Source organism: Scyliorhinus torazame, chromosome 2 (assembly GCF_047496885.1).
Source record: "Scyliorhinus torazame isolate Kashiwa2021f chromosome 2, sScyTor2.1, whole genome shotgun sequence".
In the NCBI taxonomy this organism is placed as follows: Eukaryota; Metazoa; Chordata; class Chondrichthyes; order Carcharhiniformes; family Scyliorhinidae; genus Scyliorhinus; species Scyliorhinus torazame.
Window position 1 is genome coordinate 322,078,782 of NC_092708.1, and position 22,553 is coordinate 322,101,334.

At 43.7% G+C, this 22,553-nt stretch overlaps 1 protein-coding gene across 5 annotated transcripts in view; it reads right to left on the minus strand.

Moving 5' to 3' along the window:
- samd4a (sterile alpha motif domain containing 4A) overlaps positions 1–22,553 on the minus strand; it is a 273,565-nt gene that overhangs the window by 177,709 nt on the left and 73,303 nt on the right. For all 5 annotated transcript variants that reach the window (XM_072489709.1, XM_072489710.1, XM_072489706.1 and 2 more), the window contains exon 3: positions 11,132–11,647. In XM_072489709.1, coding sequence (XP_072345810.1) covers positions 11,132–11,606 — 475 coding nt within the window. In that variant the 5' untranslated portion in view covers positions 11,607–11,647. The remainder of the gene's footprint in view (positions 1–11,131; positions 11,648–22,553) is intronic.

Genomic DNA, 22,553 nt, shown 5'->3' on the forward strand with positions numbered 1-22,553 from the left:
AGTCCCTATCAATTAGTGTTTGGTAGAAATCCTAAAATTCTGTCCATCTTCGATGACCAACCTCCAGCTTGGGAAGGGACTACAATTAGCTCTGCTTTTGCTGAGCATTTAAATGCATTACATAGCAGTAGAAAAGCTTTTTTGGTAGCAGAAGTCTCTGAAAGAATTTGCAGAGCTTTAAGGCATTATGTACAGCCATCAGATGCCGTTTTTCAGCAAGGAGGCATAGTATACTATGAGAGACAATTCTAATGAATGGAAAGGCCCAGGGAAGATCATAAGACATAGGAGCGGAAGTAAGGCATTCGGCCCATCGAGTCCACTCCACCATTCAATCATGGCTGATTTCAACTCCATTTACCCCCGTTCACTCCATAGCCCTTAATTCCTCGAGAAATCAAGAATTTATCAACTTCTGTCTTAAAGACACTCAACGTCCCGGCCTCCACCGCCCTCTGTGGCAATGAATTCCACAGACCCACCACTCTCTGGCTGAAGAAATTTCTCCTCATCTCTGTTCTAAAGTGACTCCCTTTTATTCTAAGGCTGTGCCTCCGGGTCCTAGTCTCCCCTGCTAATGGAAACAACTTCCCTACGTCCACCCTATCTAAGCCATTCATTATCTTGTAAGTTTCTATTAGATCTCCCCTCAACCTCCTAAACTCCAATGAATATAATCCCAGGATCCTCAGACGTTCATCGTATGTTAGGCCTACCATTCCTGGGATCATCCGTGTGAATTTCCGCTGGACCCGCTCCAATGCTAGTATATCCTTCCTGAGGTGTGGGGCCCAAAATTGCTCACAGTATTCTAAATGTGGCCTAACTAGTGCTTTATAAAGCTTCAGAAGTACATCCCTGCTTTTCTATTCCAAGCCTCTGGAGATAAATTACAACATTGCATTTGCTTTCTTAATTACGGACTCAACCTGCAAGTTTACCTTTAGAGAATCCTGGACTAGGACTCCCAAGTCCCTTTGCACTTCAGCATTATGAATTTTGCCACCGTTTAGAAAATAGTCCATGCCTCTATTCTTTTTTCCAAAGTGCAAGACCTCGCACTTGCCCACGTTGAATTTCATCAGCCATTTCTTGGACCACTCTCCTAAACTGTCTAAATCTTTCTGCAGCCTCCCCACCTCCTCAATACTACCTGCCCCTCCATCTATCTTTGTATCATCGGCAAACTTAGCCAGAATGCTCCCAGTCCCGTCATCTAGATCGTTAATATATAAAGAGAACAGCTGTGGCCCCAACACTGAACCCTGCGGGACACCACTCGTCACCGGTTGCCATTCCAAAAAATAACCTTTTATCCCAACTCTCTGCCTTCTGCCTGACAGCCAATCGTCAATCCATGTTAGTACCTTGCCTCGAATACCATGGGCCCTTATTTTACTCATATGCATAGATCATCGGCATAGATGGCAAAACAATTATTTTGCAACATGGCAATCAAACTGTTAGGGTACATCCATCAAGGATAATGGGTACAGATTACAAATTTAGACAGAGCAGACAGACATGACGAGGAATCAGTCATCTGGTATGCATGTGTTACAGAACTATGAGGACCTGTTAACTGATATAGACAGGGTTTCCGTAGAGGAACACAACACTTCTGATGAATTAGAACAGACCAATTTTTCGAAAAGACAACTGCCAAAAGTTGGTACAAAAGTGACACACTTGCCTGAAGGGTCTAGTCAATGGAAGGATGCAACTGTTATTAGTAGAGCAGGGAAGGCCACTGGAAAGTATAAACATTGGTTGAATGTACAGCATTCAGGGCAGGGAGTCAAGACAATGGATTGGGAAAACGAAGTTCAAAAATGGAGGGCACAGAAACACAGTGCCAGTTCGGATAGTACATCGGATAGTGAACAGGTCCGCAGGAAAAGGTAGAGAACTATTGAAAGGACATCCCACAGCAGAAGGGAAAGATCAAGCAGTAGCAGTACAGAACGAGATACCAGGCGGGAGAGGGGACGTAGTTTACCAAGATCTCGGAACACGAGTAAGACTACAAATACTAATAGGAGTAGAAGCCCACATGCACGAGAGATTTTGGTGGCTTCCAATAAATTAGACGAAAAAGTTATCAAAGATGCCAAACAGCAAGAACTGCATAGTTGGAGTGAATTTGGGGTAGACACAGAAGTACCGGATAGAGGACAAAGAGCTCTATCCCACAGATGGATTTGCACGGAAAAGGTGCTTCTGGATGGAACTTAGAAGGCAAAGGCCAGGCTTGTGGCAAGGGGATTTGAAGAAACAACTTAGAAGATCAGGATTTAAGGGTAGATTCACCTACGGCAGGAAAGATTATTTTAAGGATCTTCTTGGCTCTATTAGCCACAAAGGCATGGGAATGCAAATTTATAGATATAAAAGCTGTCTTTTTGCAGGTGCATCAGCTCCAGAGAGACATTTTTCTCCGTCCTCCGAAAGAGGCAGCTAACACAGAAGGGGTACTCTGGAAGTTGAACAAATGTGTATATAGATTGAATGATGCGTCTGCAATCTGGTACTTTTCAGTAAGGTCAGTTTTGTTAAAGTTAGGCTGTTGCCAGTTGCAAGCTGCCAGGAAATCTTTCTGGCAGCTTTATGATGCATGTCGATGATTTTTTGTGGGATGGGACTAGTGATTTTGAAGCTATTGTAATCTCTGGTTTGAGGAAAGAATTCAGGGTTGGAAGTCAGGCTTCCGGTGCATTTAAATATATTGGACTGGAAATTGGACAGACTACGTTAAGGGCAACCTTACGTCAGCAATCTTATTTGGAAAGCATCAGCCCAATAGCAATTAGTCGTGGCCGGGTTTCACAAAAAGACGCAATGTTTTCAAAATGGAAAAAGAGCAACTGCAAAGTTTAATTGGGCAACTGGTTAGGTAGACAGACTAGACCGGACGTGAGTTTTGATGTCTTAGAGTGGAGTACAAAAATGAATGATCCCAAAGTGGAAGACATAATAAGAGCAAATAAAGCGTTGGTCAAACTAAAAATGCAGGAGTGTGTTTTGAGGTTCCTGGTTTTAGGTGACCATAGGCACTTGAAACTCAGTTTATAGTGATGCGTCCTATGCAAATGTTTGTGATGGGGTTTCAAGCGCAGGAGGTTTTATAATTTTCCTTTTGGGCAACAATGGTAAATGTTGCCCTCTTGTGTGGGAAACAAAGAAAATAAGGAGAGTGGTCAAAAGCACTTTGGCTGCTGAGACGTTAAGCCTTGTAGAGGCGGTGGATATGGCCTTATATATTTCTCAGATATTGACAGAAATTTGGGGATTAGGGTAATATACCTATTGAATGTCACATTGACAATAAATCCCTGTGGGGTAATGTGAACTCTACAAAAAGTGTCAATGAAAAAAGGTTAAGGATAGACATCGCAAGTATGAAGCAGATGTTGGACAGAGGGGATATAGCAACAATTAAATGGGTTGACAGTTGCTATCAATTGTCAGACTGTTTTACAAAAAGAGGGGCTAGCTCACAGAAACTTTTGGATATTGTTTCTGTGACTGTTGTTTTGCTTCCAAAAATGAAAAAAAAAAAAAGGGGGGGGAATTGCGTGTGTTTGAGTTTTGTAATTTTGTTTTCACCTAATTTTTTTTCTCCAAGGAAGGGGAGACTGTTAAGTAATGGGTTAAGAGACATTCCAATTAGTTGTCTCCTTTATGTTAAGTATCCAATAATTGACACTGATTATATAAAAGGTGCTTTCGGTGGCCTGTGTGTCACGTGATGTGATGTTAGAGTTTTGTTCAAAGTCTGTGAAGTAAATTAAAGGTGTTTGTGGAAAGCAACAGAACCTCTGACTCTTTATACAACAGCAGCTAAACGTCTAACACCCCATCCTGGTAATGTTAATGTTTTAGACCGGATTGGAGTTCATACTCAACAAATTTGTTCCATCAAAAATATCAAAGCAGTATTGACAGAACTCACTAACAATTGTTGCCTTGGCTATTTACTGCCACTATTCTGAGAACTGAGTTCTACTAATGTTTCCTGACTGAGCCTTAGCTTGGAAAAGCTCCTTGAAACTAAACCCTGACTTTGGAAGCCATTGACAGAAAAGGCGGTTGATGACTTCAACACTAAAACAACTATTTTATAAATGTAGTCACTTTGTGTTATGCTACAAATCCTAGACCCAGTGCCTTCAGTTTTATGGGAAACCAGCATGCAAGGCCACATTGGAGTATTTCCTCGGTTCCTGGCACTCTTTCCACAAGATGACAATTTGGGGTTTTCCACTTAGATTTTTAGTTCTTCACTGGTAATTTTTCTTCCTATTTGTGATGCGTTCTTTGGTTGATTTAGTGATTTTTTACTCTATTACAATTTGCTTAAAACAAGACCAAATGACAGAATTAAGCTTGTAGAAATGGGGCATCCGAGTTGCAGTAGGCAAGTTTGAAAAGTTTTTGAATGGAGATGGCAAATCACTATCTCTTGATGCACCAAAACGACAAAGAAGTCAAATGAGTAAGACCACTCAAATTAATTAGGTTAAGATAATAACGCATCATGTGTTCCTCAATAAAAGACAATGTACAATAATTTTCAAACCATGAACATAGTGTGCTGTGTATATTAAAAACAGTGCTGTTTATTAGAAACACAATCACAATACTTTTCACAAGATACATTTTATAAACACTTCCCACACTTCCCAGATGAAGCGAAGCAAATCATGAAAAAGAAATCAAATCAAATGCTGAGCTATTCTGACAAGTAACTGTAAAGATGTATTTGTCATGTTAAAGCTGCTCGCCACCAAATGGGAATTATTTGGCTGAGTTAATGGAGATAATGTTGTAGAGATATCTATTTGTTTTTCAATTGCAAATGCCTGCGCCAATGGCACTAAATATGCCATGTCTGTCATCATAGTAGTTAGGCACTGCTTCAAACTAACAGTTCCTAAATCTTTAGATAATCAGCAAATTAAATGCAGCTGACCAATGTGATGACAATTGTACAAAAGACTATATAAAACTATTTTAACTGCTTCACAATATTACTTTTAGAATTTGTACTTATTCTGATTTTCCACAACCCATAGAAACACCACCATAATTCTTTTAAATTGGAAAACCAAGAATCAAATTTTTTTATTTAAAAATTTTTTTTTTATAAAGTATTTTTATTGGCATTTTCAATTTTACATTGTGAAACTTTGCGTCTGATATTCAGTTTATACAGTTCTTATGTACAGACAATCTTTCTTTATATATCCTTTCCCCCCACCCCCTGGCCCCTCCTTGGCATCCCCCTCTTCCACTCTGGGTGTTCTGTCCTCGAGCTCCTGTTCTCCCCTTTCCCCCTCTCTTGTGTTTTTTGTTGCAGGTCTTGCGGGTTGGGGGGGGCGGGGCTTCCTGGCTCCCTCCTCCATGCTTCTTCCTGTGGTTCCCATGAGTTTCCTCCTCATTTCCTCCCTCCCCTCTCCCTTTCGTACCTCTTATTGTTGTGTATTTCTGTCCGCTCTCCCCCATCTCTCACTCTTTCCCTCTTCGCAGTTGGCCTTGAAACAGGCCAACGAATTGCCCGCGTGCTCTGAGGAAGCCTTCTTCCGACCCTCCAATGGTGTACTTGATCTTCACCAGATGGAGAAATTCCACCAGGTCTGCCAGCCAGTCTGGAGCTGTGGGTGGTGCTGCTGCTGATCGCCAGCCTAGCAGGATTCTCCGGCGTGAGATTAGGGAAGCGAAAGCAAGCGCGTCGGCCCTCTTTCCCACGTGTAGCTCTGGCTGTTCGGATACCCCGAAGATTGCCACTCAGGCACAGCTTCACCCTCATCTCCACAACCTTGGGTACTGCCTCAAAGAAGGCTGTCCAGAACCCCAGAAGTCTGGAGCAAGACCAGAACATGTGGGTGTGGTTGGTTGGGCTCCCTGGCACAGTTCACATTTATCCTCCACCTCTGGGAAGAACCAGTTCATTCGGGTTCTGGTTAGGTGTGCTCTGTGCACCACTTTGAACTGCATGAGGCGGAGCCTTGCGCAGGAGGTGGAGGAATTGGCCCAGCTCAGTGCTTCGCTCCAGAGTCCCCAGCCCACTTCGTCTCCCACTTTTGTCTGGCTTCGTCTTGTGGTAGTCTTGCCCTGTCCAGCAGCTGTCTGTAGATTTTCCCTCAGTTTTCCCCTTCCTTACTGTCAGTGTTTATCAGGTCCTCTAATAATGTGATTCTCGGGGCCTTGGGGTATCCTACCATCTCCTTGCAGAGAAAGTGCTTTACCTGAAGGTGCCCAAGTTCCTGTCCGGTCGGTAGTTCCAGGTCTTGCATCAGTTCACTCGGTGTCACTAGTCTGTCTCTCACGTACAAGTCCCTAACGGTTAGCATCCCCCCCATCCTGTCTCTATTTTTGAAACTGGTGTCAAGCATGGCTAGTGGGAATTTGTGGTTTGGCCACTCATTATTTAGCGGCCATTATGTGATTTGCGTCTGACAAGGCCGTTAGATCAAGCCCGTAGGTTTTGAAGAATCATTTGAAGGTGGGTAGGATGAAGCTAATCGAGATGTATTTGGAACAGTGAGTAAAATCATGATAGTGGAATGTTCGGTCAGTGAAATACACAGCAGCTCTATCATTGAATTTATTCTACACATGTGTCTAACTCTGATCAGGTTATCATCAGTTATTAGAATTTAATGACTGTAGAATAGCTTGATCATATTCTATTGGTAATGTTGACATTGGCTATTTTATTAAGCAGAGCATAGAAATTGCTATAGAAAGGTGACAAAGATCCATCTAGTACACCTTCTACCACCCTGGCTGTGTAACCAATGATTCTACCAGTGAATGAAAAGCTTATTCTTCAGCCCATCAAGTTTGTGCCAGATCTGGGCAACCCAGTTATTCCCACTCTGCTTCCCTTTCAGAGAAGTCCTGCAAATTTGTGCGCTTATCAAATTTCCTTTTGAAAGATACAATTGAATCTGCGTCTATCACACACAAGCATCTGTGTCTCACACACAAGCAGTACTTCCCAGATACTAAACACACTGCATAGAAGCTTTTACCAATTATCCTAAAATTGGTGTCCTCTGGTTTTCAAACCTTCTGGGAATGGGAAGTTTCCCTACTGTCTAGACCCCTCATGATTTTGAGCATCGCTTTGTAACAGTCCTTCCTGTTATTTCCTTTGTTTCCATTTATTTTATCTTATTATTTATGGTCCCTGGACTCATAATTGGGGTGCGCCTTTAAGCAGAAGATTGAATTGAAAAAGCTGTTTGCCAGGGCACTGTGTTCCCAGGTTTTGCTTTCGGAGAAGAGAGACTGAGAAGAGAGACCAGACTCTTCGGCACCAGGCAAATCTTAGGAACAGGTTTTGGAGAAAGTTGGTTCGATTGGTTAACTGGCAACTGGTGGGATGGCCAGGAACAGTGTTCTGCCTGGCAACAGTCAGTGATTGGTTCCTACATAATGCTTTCTGACAGAACTAGGCATAAGTGTTTAAACATGGAAGTGAAAAAAATGGTCTCTCTCTCTCGCTGCTGAAGTGAAAGAACTCTGTGGTTCTAAAACCAGAGTGTGCCTGGCACATCTTTGCTGTAAACGTGAAATTATGGAGTCTGCAGAGAAGGTAGACAATCCTGCCAGAGAAAACCATCAAGCCTAGAAGGAAGAAGTACCAAAACAAAAGTCTAAACTTCAGAAAGAAATCGACTAAGTCATCCCAGTGCAGCAAAGATCTTTATCCTTTTATTTTTATAAATATTTTCTTTCCCTCTCCAACACGGGCAGCACGGTAGCCTTGTGGATAGCACAATTGCTTCACAGCTCCAGGGTCCCAGGTTCGATTCCGGCTTGGGTCACTGTCTGTGCGGAGTCTGCACATCCTCCCAGTGTCTGCATGGGTTTCCTCCGGGTGCTCCGGTTTCCTCCCACAGTCCAAAGATGTGCAGGTTAGCTGGATTGGCCATGATAAATTGCCCTTAGTGTCCAAAATTGCCCTTAGTGTTGGGAGGGGTTACTGGGTTATGGGGATAGGGTGGCGGTGTTGACCTTGGGTAGGGTGCTCTTTCCAAGAGCCGGTGCAGACTCGATGGGCCGAATGGCCTCCTTCTGCACTGTAAATTCTATTCTATGAAAAGAAAACCTTTCAGCTCTGTGTTGTTTGTGTGTGTAGTTGTGTGCGTGCATGTACATTAGATAGAGTGGGGGAAATTAGGAAAGGTGGTTGGGAAAGGGGTATTTAGACAGTGTTATATTTTCTGTCAGTTTAATTATAATACTGTACATAAAAGGTTACTTAGGTTTTAAAGTTACAAACTTTGTAACTAGTTTATTGTGGCCACCCAAGTCCCTTGGGTATTTTAAATAAAATCTTTTTCCACCTATGTTGTGACTCTTCGTCAAGTGGGGCTGGAATTGACTGTGCCCAGGGTGTCGTGACACTACCAAATCTCCTCTCAAACCTCTTCTTCCCCCAAGGAGAACAACCCCAGATTCTCCAATCTATCAGCGTAACTGATGTATCTTAAGCTTGGAAGGATTCTTGGAGAGGGTACAGAAAATATTACACGGCCTTCCCACCCTTCCTGAAGCACTATGCCCATAATTGGACAAATTACTCCCACTGAGGCCAATCCAGTGGTTTAAAATGATCATCGTAACTTTGTTTTGTTCTCTATGTCTCGATTTATAAAGCAAAGGATGCGACATGCCTTTTTTCAATCCCTTTCTCAATCTTCTCTAACATCTTGAATGAATTTACACACATTTACCCCAATGTTTCTCTGTTCTTGCAGCCCCCTTTAGGATTGCATCTTTATTTTATATTGCCTCGTCTCATTCTTCCTGCCAAAATTTATCACTTCACACTTCTTTGTATTAAATTTAATTTGTCACCTGTCCACCCATTCCACCTGTCTATGTCCTCTTGAAGTCCATTACTAAACTCCTCACAGTTTACAAAACTCCATGTCGTGAGACACAATGAAAGCAAAGTTGCTAATTAACAGGTGGATGTGACATCCAATGAAATCTGCCTGGAGACAAGTCCATCTGACCTGGCTGCCATGGTGACAGAGAGCCAGGTCAAAACCTATGAAAAATAAGGTACAAATTTTAACTCCTTGACACAAAGGAGAAGGCAGCTGTTCTTACAGCCTCTCAGAAGCAGTCAGACCTAGTGTTTAGGGAAAGAAGACCAAAAGCAAGTGCTGCTATGCCAAGCAGAAGATAAGGAGCAAGCAGAGTGCTGGTGAGGATAGGTTCCCAGCTTGAAGAAACAAGGCTTGAGGAGAGTTAAAGACCAAGACATTGCCAGAGATACCCTGCTACTAGAAAACAACTTGATTATGCTCAGTAGGTTGAATGAAGGGACTTTCTTAAGAGACAATGGAAGATTCACCCTGGTGGGTAGGGAAGAGATCCTGTTGAAGTCAGGAGGAGCTTGGGATTTTATACACAAGGCTACATTTCTGCTGAAAGTGCAGTCTCATGTATAAACACATGTTAGGCAGTCAATAGGGAATCCTTTTTCTGTAGTAGGCAATTAATAGTTTAGTCTCAGTTGATTTTCATTTATGGTAAAAGTCTTAAAACCTGAAATCTCGATCCTTTGCATCAATGTCTCTTTTTAAGGATTATTGGTGATAACATCACCATTGGTTCAGAGAGCCTGTTCCATAGATCTCAGCAAGATTTAAAACTGCTGCGGCAAGGGTTACCATTTGCCCTCTCATTTCTCTCATGGTGGCAAAGACCTGGACTCTCATGTTGCGGACTTAATTTGCCTACAAATCAAAATCTAAACAGCAAACGTCACAACCTAAGGGTACACATACACTACAACAGTAATATTAATGCAGTTTTACTTCAAAACGATTAGTTTCACACCAAGACGACAGTTATAGTATAAATATGGCTCGCAGGATGTCAGTGACACCAGAACAAAGTGGAGCAAAACAAAATGGGCAGCATGGTTGCACAGCGTTAGTACTGCTGCCTCACAGCGCCAGGGACCTGGGTTCAATTCTGACCTCGGGTGACTGTCTGTGTGGAGTCTGCACGTTCTCCCAGTGTCAGCGTGGGTTACCTCCGGGTTCTCCGGTTTCCTCCCACAGTCCAAAGATGTGCACGTTAGGTAGATTGGCCATACTAAAGTGTCCAAAGGTTAGGTGGAATTATGGGGATAGGGTGGGGAATTGGGCCTTGGCAGGGTGCTATTTCGGACGGTTGGCGCAGACTCGATGGGCCGAATGGCCTCCTTCTGCACTGTGGGGATTCTATAGCCAGATTCTAAAACACTTTGGGGAGCAAGGCTGTTGGGAATTTGGGAATCAGTTTAGGTCTTCATGCCCGCTTTACACTCTCAAGTCAAGCACTGGTGCAAAGCTGTTGTAAACCACTTACAATCAACACTATATTTGTAATACAATTGAACTGCTATTTTGCGTTAACATAACCTTTGCATTGCCTGGATATTTAGTGATTTCCCAGCAAGTATGGTACTTACAGTCATACCTCTCTTGTTAAGCTTTGGATAAGACAACAGAAAATTTGGATCTAATAAATCCTTGCACCAGATTCTGAATTAACCATGGCACATTGTTACAAAGGTCATCCAATGCAAGATTGCACTATTTTGTGGAAACAGGTGTCTTGCAAACTGTAGAAATCTAATTTTGTGTAAATGTGAGATCTCTGCAATTCCAAGTCATACCCTGATGCATTACTATCTTTTATTCAAGCTTTTCAACTTTTTCTTGGCAGAAAAATGTCAGACATATATGTCCCGTCAATGAAGTTGCCTTAGGAACATAGAAAGCAAGAATTCAAGTAAGAAAATCTAAATGCAGCAGTGAGAGTTTAAAAATCAAACAAATGTTATGGTACTTTTGTGCAATTCATAAACTGAAATTTAAAGCAGCTTTAGTTTGCTGTTCTGAAAGTTATCTTTTATGGGTTAAGTTGTGAAATTACTACAAGAATTTTAGAAAGTAGAGCAGAAATATCTGAAGTATAACCATTTTCCCTTGGCAACAGATGAATTTATTTAAAACTAAACTTTGGCTTTGCAAATCTCTAGAATATATGAACATTTTCCCAAAGCTTAGAAAATATTAAATCTCAAAGTATAAAATCAACTGTATTTTATACTCACTTGTGGTTGTGCTAGTCCCAATAGTGTTGATTGTTGTAGGTACAGATGTCGAAGAATAAAGTGGCAAATGCCCATTCTCACAAGCCTGGTTCTTATCTGGCCAGTTAGAAGCAGACACACAGATCCCAGAATCACGTAGACTCTGCCAACCATTGAGCTTGTCATCAGAGTTCTGTCTTTGGTGATAATAAAGAGTTTGCCCATAATCCATTGAATCTGGACGTCCTCTGCTCTGGTTTCCATAATTAGAGGTGCGATCCTCTAAATGGTTGAGCCACATGGCAAGTGCGTTTCTGTCCTCCAGCGAGGTGGCTGGATGGATCAAAGCGTAGGATAAGAGCTGTCTGCTCTCCTCAATATGCTGATTGTTCTCAATTGAATGAGCCAAGATTTTGGGTAAAAGTTTCATGTATTCCATTTTTGCATCAATATTTCCTGGCTTCAGTAATGGGAGGTGAGTCAGCAACAACATCATGACTTTGTCCTTGGATTCTTGATGCCATTGGTTAATGAATGCTGCAAAAAACGTTAAAGCATAAAAACATTAATCAACTGGAGCTCTCAAATAATCATTCCCGGTTGGGTCAAAAACTTGAAACCATCAACCAAGGCTCAACTTGTACATCTGATAATGTTGACAACGGTTTGCATGACACTATAATCAGTCAAATAGTATTCATTGCACCCTTTTTAAATCAAACATTACAGCATCTTCCTCCTTTTGAAAATGAAAATCGCTTATCGTCACAAGTAGGCTTCAAATGAAGTTACTGTGAAAAGCCCCTAGTCGCCACATTCCGGCGCCTGTTCGGGGAGGCTGGTACGGGAATTGAACAGTGCTGCTGGCCTGCCTTGGTCTGCTTTCAAAGCCAGCGATTTAGCCCTGTGCTAAATCAGCCCGTTTCACGATTTCATCATTAAATACTGTATTGTAAACAAAGAATGCTCAAAGTCTTGACAGATAACTTCCATTCCAGAAGTGTGCTGTTTGATAAAGATAGCAAAGTTGAATACGAGTTGTAAATTGCAACCGAAGGCAGAAAATCTCAAATTTTCGTTTCGGAGGCCCCACTCTCACGGTTATCAAATTTCCAAGGGCTCCAAAGAGATTTAATGGTATAAAATTCAGTTAGATAATTGAACATAATTAGCATTGTTGCTCTATTTGAGGTGAAACCTATTACTGGTAATGAGCAAGAATTCTCAAACCAACAATAAATACCAATTAGCGGCTTTCTATCCCAATTGAAGCAAGTTTTTTTAAAAAACGTCCTTAACACAAATGCGAACATTGAAGTAACATTTAATGTTGCCATAAGATGGAAGTGGTTCTCGAAAACTACTCCAGATAATTAACACCCTCATCGCTACCCCTTCACTTCTCTCCACTGTGGATGATAGGTTGCGCGACAGTCTCTATGCAGTTGAACATATTTTGGGATATGAGCGTTTTTAAATAGTATTAAATGTCTTTTCATACATTCAAAATGCTTCACATAGCGAATGACAGTTCAGAGGACAGTGGGATCTTATGATTCCAGGCAAATAAACTCCGAAACTATGGCATTTCTTCCCGAAAGTAAACAGTTAATTTGAGAGTAAAAGTTGTATTTTTCTTCTACATATTCTCTGGTTATTTCTGGTGGACCCCCCACCCCCATTAAGAAACTAAACTTGAAATTACATGCAAAAATAATTAAGGTCTAAAAAAGTTTCTAAATGATAAACAATGCCAATGACAATACTGATGGGAATGGTGGTATAGTGATAATGTTACTGGAAGAGCAATCCAGAGGTCTGAACGAATGCTCCGGAAACACAAGTTCAAATACTAAGGCAGCTGGGGAAACAAACTCAATTAACTCATGAAACTACTGGATTGTTGCAAAACTCCACCTGGTTCATGAATATCCGACAAGGAAGGAAATCTGCCGTCATTATCCAGTCTGGTCTACAGGTAACTCCAAACCCACAGCAATGTGGTTGACTGTGTAGCTTGCTGGGCCATTTCGGATGAGAGTTCAGTTAGATCAAATAACTACAGAAATGTTGAAGAATTAAAAAAACGGACAGACAACCCAACATGAAGCTCTGCAAATGACAAAAGCAGCGTTGACCTTGCAAAGTACTTCTCGGTAATTTCTGGGGGCTTACCCCAAAATTTGAAGAGCTGTCCCACACACGAGTCAAACAATAACCAGGCAGTCATACGCTCTGAAAACATACCTTACTGCCAATGTCCCAGATTCCTTCATCATCCCTGGTAATGTCCTGTGTCCCACTGTCTGGACAGACCCACTAGAAATGGTGATATATAGAGTCAGGAGGGACTGACCCTGGGAGCTTTCAACATTGAAACTGGACCACGTTAATTCTCAATGCATCCGGTAAAACATGGGCTCCTGTTGATTACCACCAATACCCTCCCTCGGCTGGTGGGTCATGGTGTCTCCATGTCAAACATGGCTTCGAAAATAGAGGTTAGGGAGAGCAAAGAATGAACTCTGGGTGAGGGACTAGAGTACGGTCTTCAGAATTATGATTCCCACTGTGTTATGTGACACGGCCACCTGTTAAATGGGGCAGATTCAGAACAGATCTAGCAGTTCAAAACTGGGTATCTAATAGGTGGTTTGGGCCATCCGATGTAGCAAAATTGTACTCAACCAAAACTGTAGTCTCATGGACCAGGATATCCCAAACTCTATCATCACCATCAACTCAGGGGACCAACCATGGTTCAATGAGGAGAATAGGAAAACATGTCAGGTGCAGTACTAGGCATACCTAAAAATGAAGTGCCAACCAGGTGAAGCAAAAACAGTGGGCCACATCTATGCTCAATAGCTCTCTCTATAGCATGCTGCTTCGCTAAGCACTTTCACAACTAATGGACCAGATGAAAGCTCCAAAATCCTGCCACATCCAGTCATAAGTGGCGGTGGACAATCGAACAACTAACTGGAGGAGGGTCCACAAAACATGCTCATTCTCAATTATAGGAAAGCCCAGGTGTGCCGCTACAGTACAGCTACAACACTGGCAATTACCAGACAGTGTGGAAATTGCCCAGATACACCTTGTCCACATAAAGCAATTCCAAATCAGCAAATTATCATACGCATTGGTCTACACTGAAGTCATCAGAAAAGTAATGGGAGGCGTAATCAACAGTGCTATTAAGTGGCACTTAATCAACTACAACCTGCTCAGTGATACTCTTGTTTCGATTCTGCTTGGACCACTCGGCTCCACATTTCATTAGAACCTCAATCCAAACATGGACAAAAGAGCAGAACTCCATAAGCAAGGTGAAAGCAACTGAGCAAGACAGTATTTGAACATGTGTGGCATCAAGAAGCTCTGGCAAAAATGAAGTTAATGGGAATCAGAGGGAAAACGCTCCACTGGTTGGCCTCTTAACTTTCCTTTGGGTTGGGTATGACTCCAATCACCTCAGCCCCAGGACATCACTGCAAGTGGTCCTCAAGGTCCTCATTTTCAGCTAAATATTGGGACGATAAGAGCAGGCCAGAGATGGAATTCCGTAGCGAGTAACTTACCTCCCGACTCCCTAAATCTTATCCAACAAAAGGGATATGTCATGAGCAAGATGCAATATGCTCTACTTGCTTCCAACAATACTCATGGAATTCAATGCCATCTAGCACAAAGCAGTCCACAAAGTACCCCTACCACCACCTTAAATATTCACTCCCGCCATCACAGCCACATAGTTCCAGCAGTGAGCACCGCTACAAGTTGCACTGCAGCAACTCAGGCTCCTTCATAAGAACATAAGAACTAGGAACAGGAGTAGGCCATCTGGCCCCTCGAGCCTGCTCCACCATTTAATGAGATCATGGCTGATCTTTGTGGACTCAGCTCCACTCTCCGGCCCGTACACCACATCCCCAAATCCCTTCATTCTTTAGAAAGGTATCCATCTTTTTCTTAAAAACGTTTAAAGAAGGAGCCTCAACTGCTTCACTGGGCAAGGAATTCCAGAGATTCACAACCCTTTGGGTGAAGAAGTTCCTCCTATACTCCGTCCTAAATCTACTTCCCCTTATTTTGAGGCTATGCCCCCTAGTTCTGCTTTCCCCGACCAGTGGAAACAACCTGCCCGCATCTATCCTATCTATTCCCTTCATAATTTTATATGTTTCAATAAGATCCCCCCGCATCCTTCTAAACTCCAATGAGTACAGTCCCAGTCTACTCAACCTCTCGTCATAATCTAATCCCCTCAACTCTGGGATCAACCTAGTAAATCTCCTCTGCACTCCCTCCAGTGCCAATATGTCCTTTCTCAGGTAAGGAGACCAAAACTGAACACAATATTCCAGATGCGGCCTCACCAACACCCTATACAATTGCAGCATAACCTCTCTAGTCTTGAACTCCATCCCTCTAGCAATGAAAGACAAAACACGATGAGCCTTCTTAATCACCTGTTGCACCTGCACACCAACTTTTTGCGACTTATGCACCAGCACACCCAGGTCCCTCTGCACAGCAGCATGTTTTAACATCTTACCGTTTAGATACCGGGCAGCACGGTAGCACAGTGGTTAGCACGATTGCTTCACAGCTCCAGGGTCCCAGGTTCGATTCCCGACTTGGGTCACTGTCTGTGCGGAGTCTGCACGTTCTCCCCGTGTGTGCGTGGGTTTCCTCCGGGTGCTCCGGTTTCCTCCCACAGTCCAAAGATGTGCAGGTTAGGTGGATTGGCCATGCTAAATTGCCCTTAGTGTCCAAAATTGCCCTTAGTGCTGGGTGGGGTTACTGGGTTATGGGAATAGGGTGGAGGCGTGGGCTTGGGTAGGGTGCTCGTTCCAAGAGCCGGTGCAGACTCGATGAGCCGAATGGCCTCCTCCTGCACTGTAAATTCTATGATAATAATCCATTCTGCTGTTATTCCTCCCAAAATGGATAGCCTCACACTTGGCAACATTGAATTCCATCTGCCAGACCCTAGCCCATTCACCTAACCTATCCAAATCCTTCTGCAGACTTCCGGTATCCTCTGCACTTTTTGCTTTACCACTCATCTTAGTGTCGTCTGCAAACTTTGACACATTGCACTTGGTCCCCAACTCCAAATCGTCTATGTAAATTGTGAACAACTGCGGGCCCAACACTGATCCTTGAGGGACACCACTAGTTACAGGTTGCCAACCAGAGAAACACCCATTTATCCCCACTCTCTGCTTTCTGTTAGTTAACCAATCCTCTACCCATGCTACCACTTTACCCTCACTGCCATGCATCTTTAGTTTATGCAGCAACCTTGTGTGGCACCTTGTCAAAAGCTTTCTGGAAATCCAGATATACCACATCCATTGGCTCCTCGTTATCTACTGCACTGGTAACGTCCTCAAAAAATTCTACCAAATTAGTCAGACACGACCTACCCTTTGTGAACCCATGCTGCGTCTGCCCAATGGGACAATTTCCCTCCAGGTGCCCTGCTATTTCCTCAATGATAGATTTCAGCATTTTCCCTACAACCGAAGTTAAGCTTACCGGCCTATAATTACCCGCTTTCTGCCGACCTCCTTTTTAAAACAGTGGTGTCACGTTTGCTACTTTCCAATCCTCTGGGACCACCCCAGAATCTAGTGAATTTTGATAAATTATCACTAGTGCGTTTACAATTTCCCTAGCCATCTCTTTTAACACTCTGGGATGCATCCCATCAGGGCCAGGAGACTTGTCTACTTTTAGCCCCATTAGCTTGCCCAATACTGCCTCCTTAGTGATTACAATCATCTCAAGGTCCTCACCTATCATATCTTTATTTCCACCAGTCACTGGCATGTTATTTGTGTCCTCCACTGTGAAGACTGACCCAAAAAACCTGTTCAGCTCCTCAGCCATTTCCCCGTCTCCTATTATTAAATCTCCCTTCTCATCTTCCATTTCCCCGTCTCCTATTATTAAATCTCCCTTCTTATCTTCCAAAGGACCAATATTTACCTTAGCCACTCTTTTTTGTCTTATATATTTGTAGAAGCTTTTACTATCTGCTTTTATGTTCTGAGCCAGTTTACTTTCATAGTCTACCTTACTCTTCTTTATGGCTTTTTTAGTAGCTTTCTGTTGTCCCCTAAAGTCTTCCCAGTCCTCTCGTCTCCCACTAATTTTTGCCACTTGGTATGTTTTTTCCTTCAATTTGATACTCTCCCTCACCTCCTTAGATATCCACGGTCGATTTTTCCCCTTTCTACCGTCTTTCTTTTTTGTCGGTATGAACCTTTTCTGAACATTGTGAAAGATCGCTCGGAAGGTTCTTCACTGTTCCTCAACTGCTTCACCATGAAGTCTTTGCTCCCAGTCTACCTTAGCTAGTTCTTCTCTCATCCCATTGTAATCGCCTTTGTTTAAGCACAAAACACTAGTGCTTGATTTTACCTTCTCACCCTCCATCTGTATTTTAAATTCCACCATATTGTGGTCGCTCCTTCCAAGAGGATCCCGAACTATGAGATCATTAATCAATCCTGCCTCATTACACAGGACCAGATCTAGGACCGCTTGTTCCCTTGTAGGTTCCATTACATACTGTTCCAGGAAATTATCCCAGGCACATTCTATAAACTCCTCCTCAAGGCTGCCTTTACCAACCTGGTTAAACCAATCGATATGCAGATTAAAATCTCCCATGATAACCACTGTACCATTTCTACATGCATCCGTTATTTCTTTGCTAATTGCCTGCCCTACCATCCTGTTACTATTTGGTGGCCTATAGACTACTCCTATCAGTGACCTTTTTGCCTTACTATTCCTGATTTCCACCCAAATTGATTCAACCTTGTCCTCCATAGCACCAATATCCCTTAGTATTGCCCGGATGCCATCCTTAAACAACAAAGCTACACCACCGCCCTTACCGTCCATTCTATCCTTTCGTATAGTCTGATACCCTTGGATATTTAACTCCCAGTCGTGACCATCTTTTAACCATGTTTCAGTAATGGCCACTAAATCAGTCATTCACGATGATTTGCGCCATCAACTCATTTACCTTATTTCGTATACTACGAGCATTCAGGTAAAGTACACTTATGCTGTTTTTTATGTCTTTGTTATGAATCCTAACACCTTGATCAGTAACTTTTCGCAAATTATTTTTCCTCATACCCTTTCTCCTAATTTTCCTTATCTTTGAACCCATATCTCTACATAATAACCTGTCACGTAACCTGCTGCCTTGATCTCCATTAACCATTATACTGTCCATAGCTTTACACTTCCCTTCCCCCCAACTTGCTAGTTTAAAGTCCTTGTGACCAACCTATTTATCCTATTCGCTAGAACACTGGTCCTAGAATGGTTCAGGTGAAGACCGTCCCAACGGTACAGGTCCCTCCTGCCCCAGTACTGATGCCAATGCCCCATGAAATGGAATCCCTCTTTCCCGCACCACTCCTTTAGCCACGTGTTAACTTCTCTAATTTTCTCAACCCTATGCCAATTGGCACGTGGCTCGGGTAGTAATCCAGAGATTATAACCCTGGAGGACCTGTTCTTTAATTTAGTCCCTAGTGTTTGATAATCCCCAAACAGGTCCTCTTTCCTAGTCTTACCTATGTTGTTAGTCCCAACGTGGACCACAACAACTGGATCCTCCCCCTCCCTCTCCAAAATCCTTTCAAGCCGATCAGAGATGTCCCTCACCCTGGCACCGGGCAGGCAACATACCATGCGGGACTCTCGATCTGGCTTACAAAGGATGCCATCAATCCCCCTAATTATAGAATCCCCTACAACTACCACTTGTCTTTTTGCTCCCCCCTCTTGAATGGCTTCCTGTACCACGGTGCAGTGGTCAGTCAACGCATCCTCCCTACAGCCCTCTTCCTCATCCACACAGGGAGCAAGTACCTCAGACCTGTTGGACAAGGTCAAGGGCTGAGGCTCCTAAACTCAGGATCCCCTTACCTGCCTCCCTTGCAGTTACACCACTCTGTCCCTGACCACTGTCCGAATTAACAGTACTTATTCTACCGGGTGTGACTGCCTCCTGAAACAAAGCGTCCAGGTAATTTTCCCCCTCCCTGATGTGCCGCAGTGTGTGCTGCTCGGTCTCCAGCTCATCAATTCTGAGCCGAAGTTCCTCGAGCAGCCAACACTTGCTGCAGATGTGGTCACTGACGGTCTCAATGGGATCCACCAGTTCCATCATCATACAGCAACAGCACATCACCTGTCCAGCCATATTCAACTAGTTAATTAATTTAAATTAAAAAAAATTTTTTTTAATAGAACCTCAAGGATAAACCCAAACACCAACAAAAACACAGCCCTCTCTCGCCACTCACCCAAACTCAGTCACTCCCTAAACTCAGATGCACTCTGTTCCAATCAGCACTCCGTGTCTAAAGGCACTCCTGCCACACCTTTTGTGCACTCACCTCTCCCAGCACTGTCCCGGCTCTGTCCTCCCGTGCTTTTTAAATCTCCCGGCTCTCTCCTCCAGCGCTGTTTTCGCTGTCTCGGCTCTCTCCTCCCGCGCTTTTTCAACAGCATCTCCCAAACCCATAATCTCTACCACCTAATAAGATAAGGGCAGATGATTTATGGGAACTCTACCACCTGCAAATTTCTCTCCTAGCCAAAGACCATCCTGACTTGGAACCATATAGTCACTCCTTCACTGTTGCAGAGTCAAAATCCTGGAAGTACTTACACCACATGGACGGCAACAGATCAAGACGGTGCCTCATCACCACTTTCTCAAGGGCAGTTAGAGATGGACAATAAATGCTGGCTTTGTCAACGATGTTCACGTCCCATGAACGAATAAAAAACATTTAAAGTACGCAAATCCACGTAGTACAAGTGAGAATATTATTCATAATCCCTCAAATTCATTGCAATAAAAATTTAAAAAATCATAGAACTTGGGCTGTATTACAAAGTTCAAACAAGTTAAAGAAACAAAGGTGTAACACAACAAAATAGCTCAGGGAACACTCCATAGCGACAATCTTCACTGGAATTCCAAAGCCCCATCTCGCCCAACCTTCCTCACTCAAGCCAGGTGAGACAGGAACAGTGAAGCAGCTCTATGGCTCCCGGAGCGAGGTATAAATGGAGCGCAGCAAAGGAGGACACCAGTTGCTGGGATGTTGGGGGGGGTTCAGACATCGGTGGAGGGATGGTGGTGTGTGTCCCCTATGTGGGGCGCGTTTTGGGTCTTTAAAATAGTTGCTCTAAAGATTGAAATGCAGTCCCCCCCCCCCCTTTAACACTTTCAGAGTAATTAGGAGGGCAAACCTGGCAGAACCATCCGAAGTTTGTGATTTAAATTGCTTTGTCAGATGGTTCCCAACCGAACACAATTGTCCTGGGGAAATCAGCCTCTCTGAACAATTGCCAGGTAAACCAGTGTGTGAGAACTTCCAACAGCGATTACCCAGCGCATCATTGGGGTACCCCTGCAAATGCAATGCTGAGGAGCCAGGATGTTATGCCTCGTTAACTTGGTTTCTCTCCCCACTAATGCTGCCAGACCTGGTGGGTATTACCAACATCTGCGACATTTTGCTTTAAGTTGCAAAACTTTATTTTATAATACCCGTGAAGCATTTTATTTAAGGGTGCTTATAAATACAAGTTGCTCCTGCTGTTTAAATTTAGCAAATAGAATCATATGATACATTCGGACTCTCACCAAGGCACTGAAAGTAAAATGGTATTATTTTGAAAAATGTACACTTTTTTAAAAAAAATATTCGATTTTTAACAATTTAACATTTTAAACAACACAAGTAAAACATCAAATCTCCCCCCATAATCCTTCAACCCCCAGTAACTCTGAGCTCTCCCCACCCCACTCTCGGCAGCAGCAGACGGTAACCAGCTCTTTGGAGTGTAATATGAACAGACCCCATCTCTTGTGGAACCCCTCACTTGCAACCCTTAAAATGAACTTAACAGACTTCTTTCTGATGGCGGCTATGAAGGAGTAAATCGCATAGTTGGTGGCTCCCGCTCGGGTCGGACTTTTGGACCTTTTCCCCCGATTTTCTACCGGACTTGAACTGTAAAACTGAAGACAGAGGGAATTGTGTACCGAATTCCCACATCGGTGCATGGAGAGAAGGACTAGAGGTGCTTGTAAAGTCAGAAACAGAGAAGGCTTGGGCTGAAGCTGCAGTGGGAGACAGCATGGCGGAGGAGCGGACCTCTGGTTTGTCGACCCAACGGTCAACGGAGCAGCTGACGCAACTTATTCAGGAAGGCTTTGCTAAGCAGAAACGGGACTGCTTGGACCCGATAAAAGAGTCGATTGAGCGGCTGGAGCTTAGATTGGACGCCCAAGATCGGGCGATCCAGAAGGTGGAGAAGGCGCTGGCTGAGCAGGTGGAACATAAAAATGCAGTGGAGTTGGAGGTGGGGATGCGGAGAGACCAGCAGAAGCAGCTCCTGGAGAAGGTGGAGGACCTAGAGAATAGGTCCCGCCGGCAGAACTTGAAAATCGTTGGGCTCCCGGAGGGGTCCGAAGGAGCGGACGCTGGGGCATACATCGCAGATATGTTTGAGAAGCTGCTGGGGAATGGGGCATTCTCCAGACCATTGGAGTTGGACAGGGTTCACAGAGCACTCGCGAGGAAGCCACGAACGGGAGACCCCCCCCAACCCAGAGGGCAATGGTGGCGAGATTCCACAGGTACTTGGATAAGGAGCGCATTCTACAGTGGGCCAAGCAGACACGGAGCTGTAAGTGGGACAATAGTATCCTGCTGGTCTACCAAGACCAGAGTGTGGAGGCGGCCAGGAGAAGAACAGGCTTCAACCAGATTAGGTCGATCCTTTTTAAGAAGGTGATGTTCGGACTGTTGTATCCGGCCCATCTCTGGGTCACGTACGAGGAACAGCACTTTTATTTCAAGTTACCTGAGGACGCGCTGGACTTCGTGAAAAAGGACTGGTGGTGGATTGAGAACTTTTGAACTTTGCTGCAACGTTCATGTTTTTTTTTTTTCTTTTGTTTCTCAATTCTTTAAAAAAAAGTTTCTTGTTTTTCGTTTTGTGGAAGCGGTTTGTAATGCCTTCTGTATTGATTTTGGACCAGTGGCAGAGCTGAGAGTTAAGGTTTTCATTTGCACTGTTGTGGGATGGAGGTGTGCTTGTTTAGATTTTGGTGTTTTTCTGTCGGGCAATTGCGTGGGGATTGTTTGGTGTTGGATTATGTTTGTATGAGCGGGGGGGGGGGTGGGGGAAAACAGTAGGTGGGAGACTATCCGGCTCCAGGAATGGGGTCCACCAAGCTAGCCAGGCGGGCTAGATCACGGGAGCGCAGTGGGGAAGGGGAAGAGAGAGAGAGAGAGAAAATGTTCTGCTGACGAGAGGGGGACTTGGGCCGAGGGACAGAGAGGAGGTTGGGGCGGAGGCTGCCTGGGGGCGG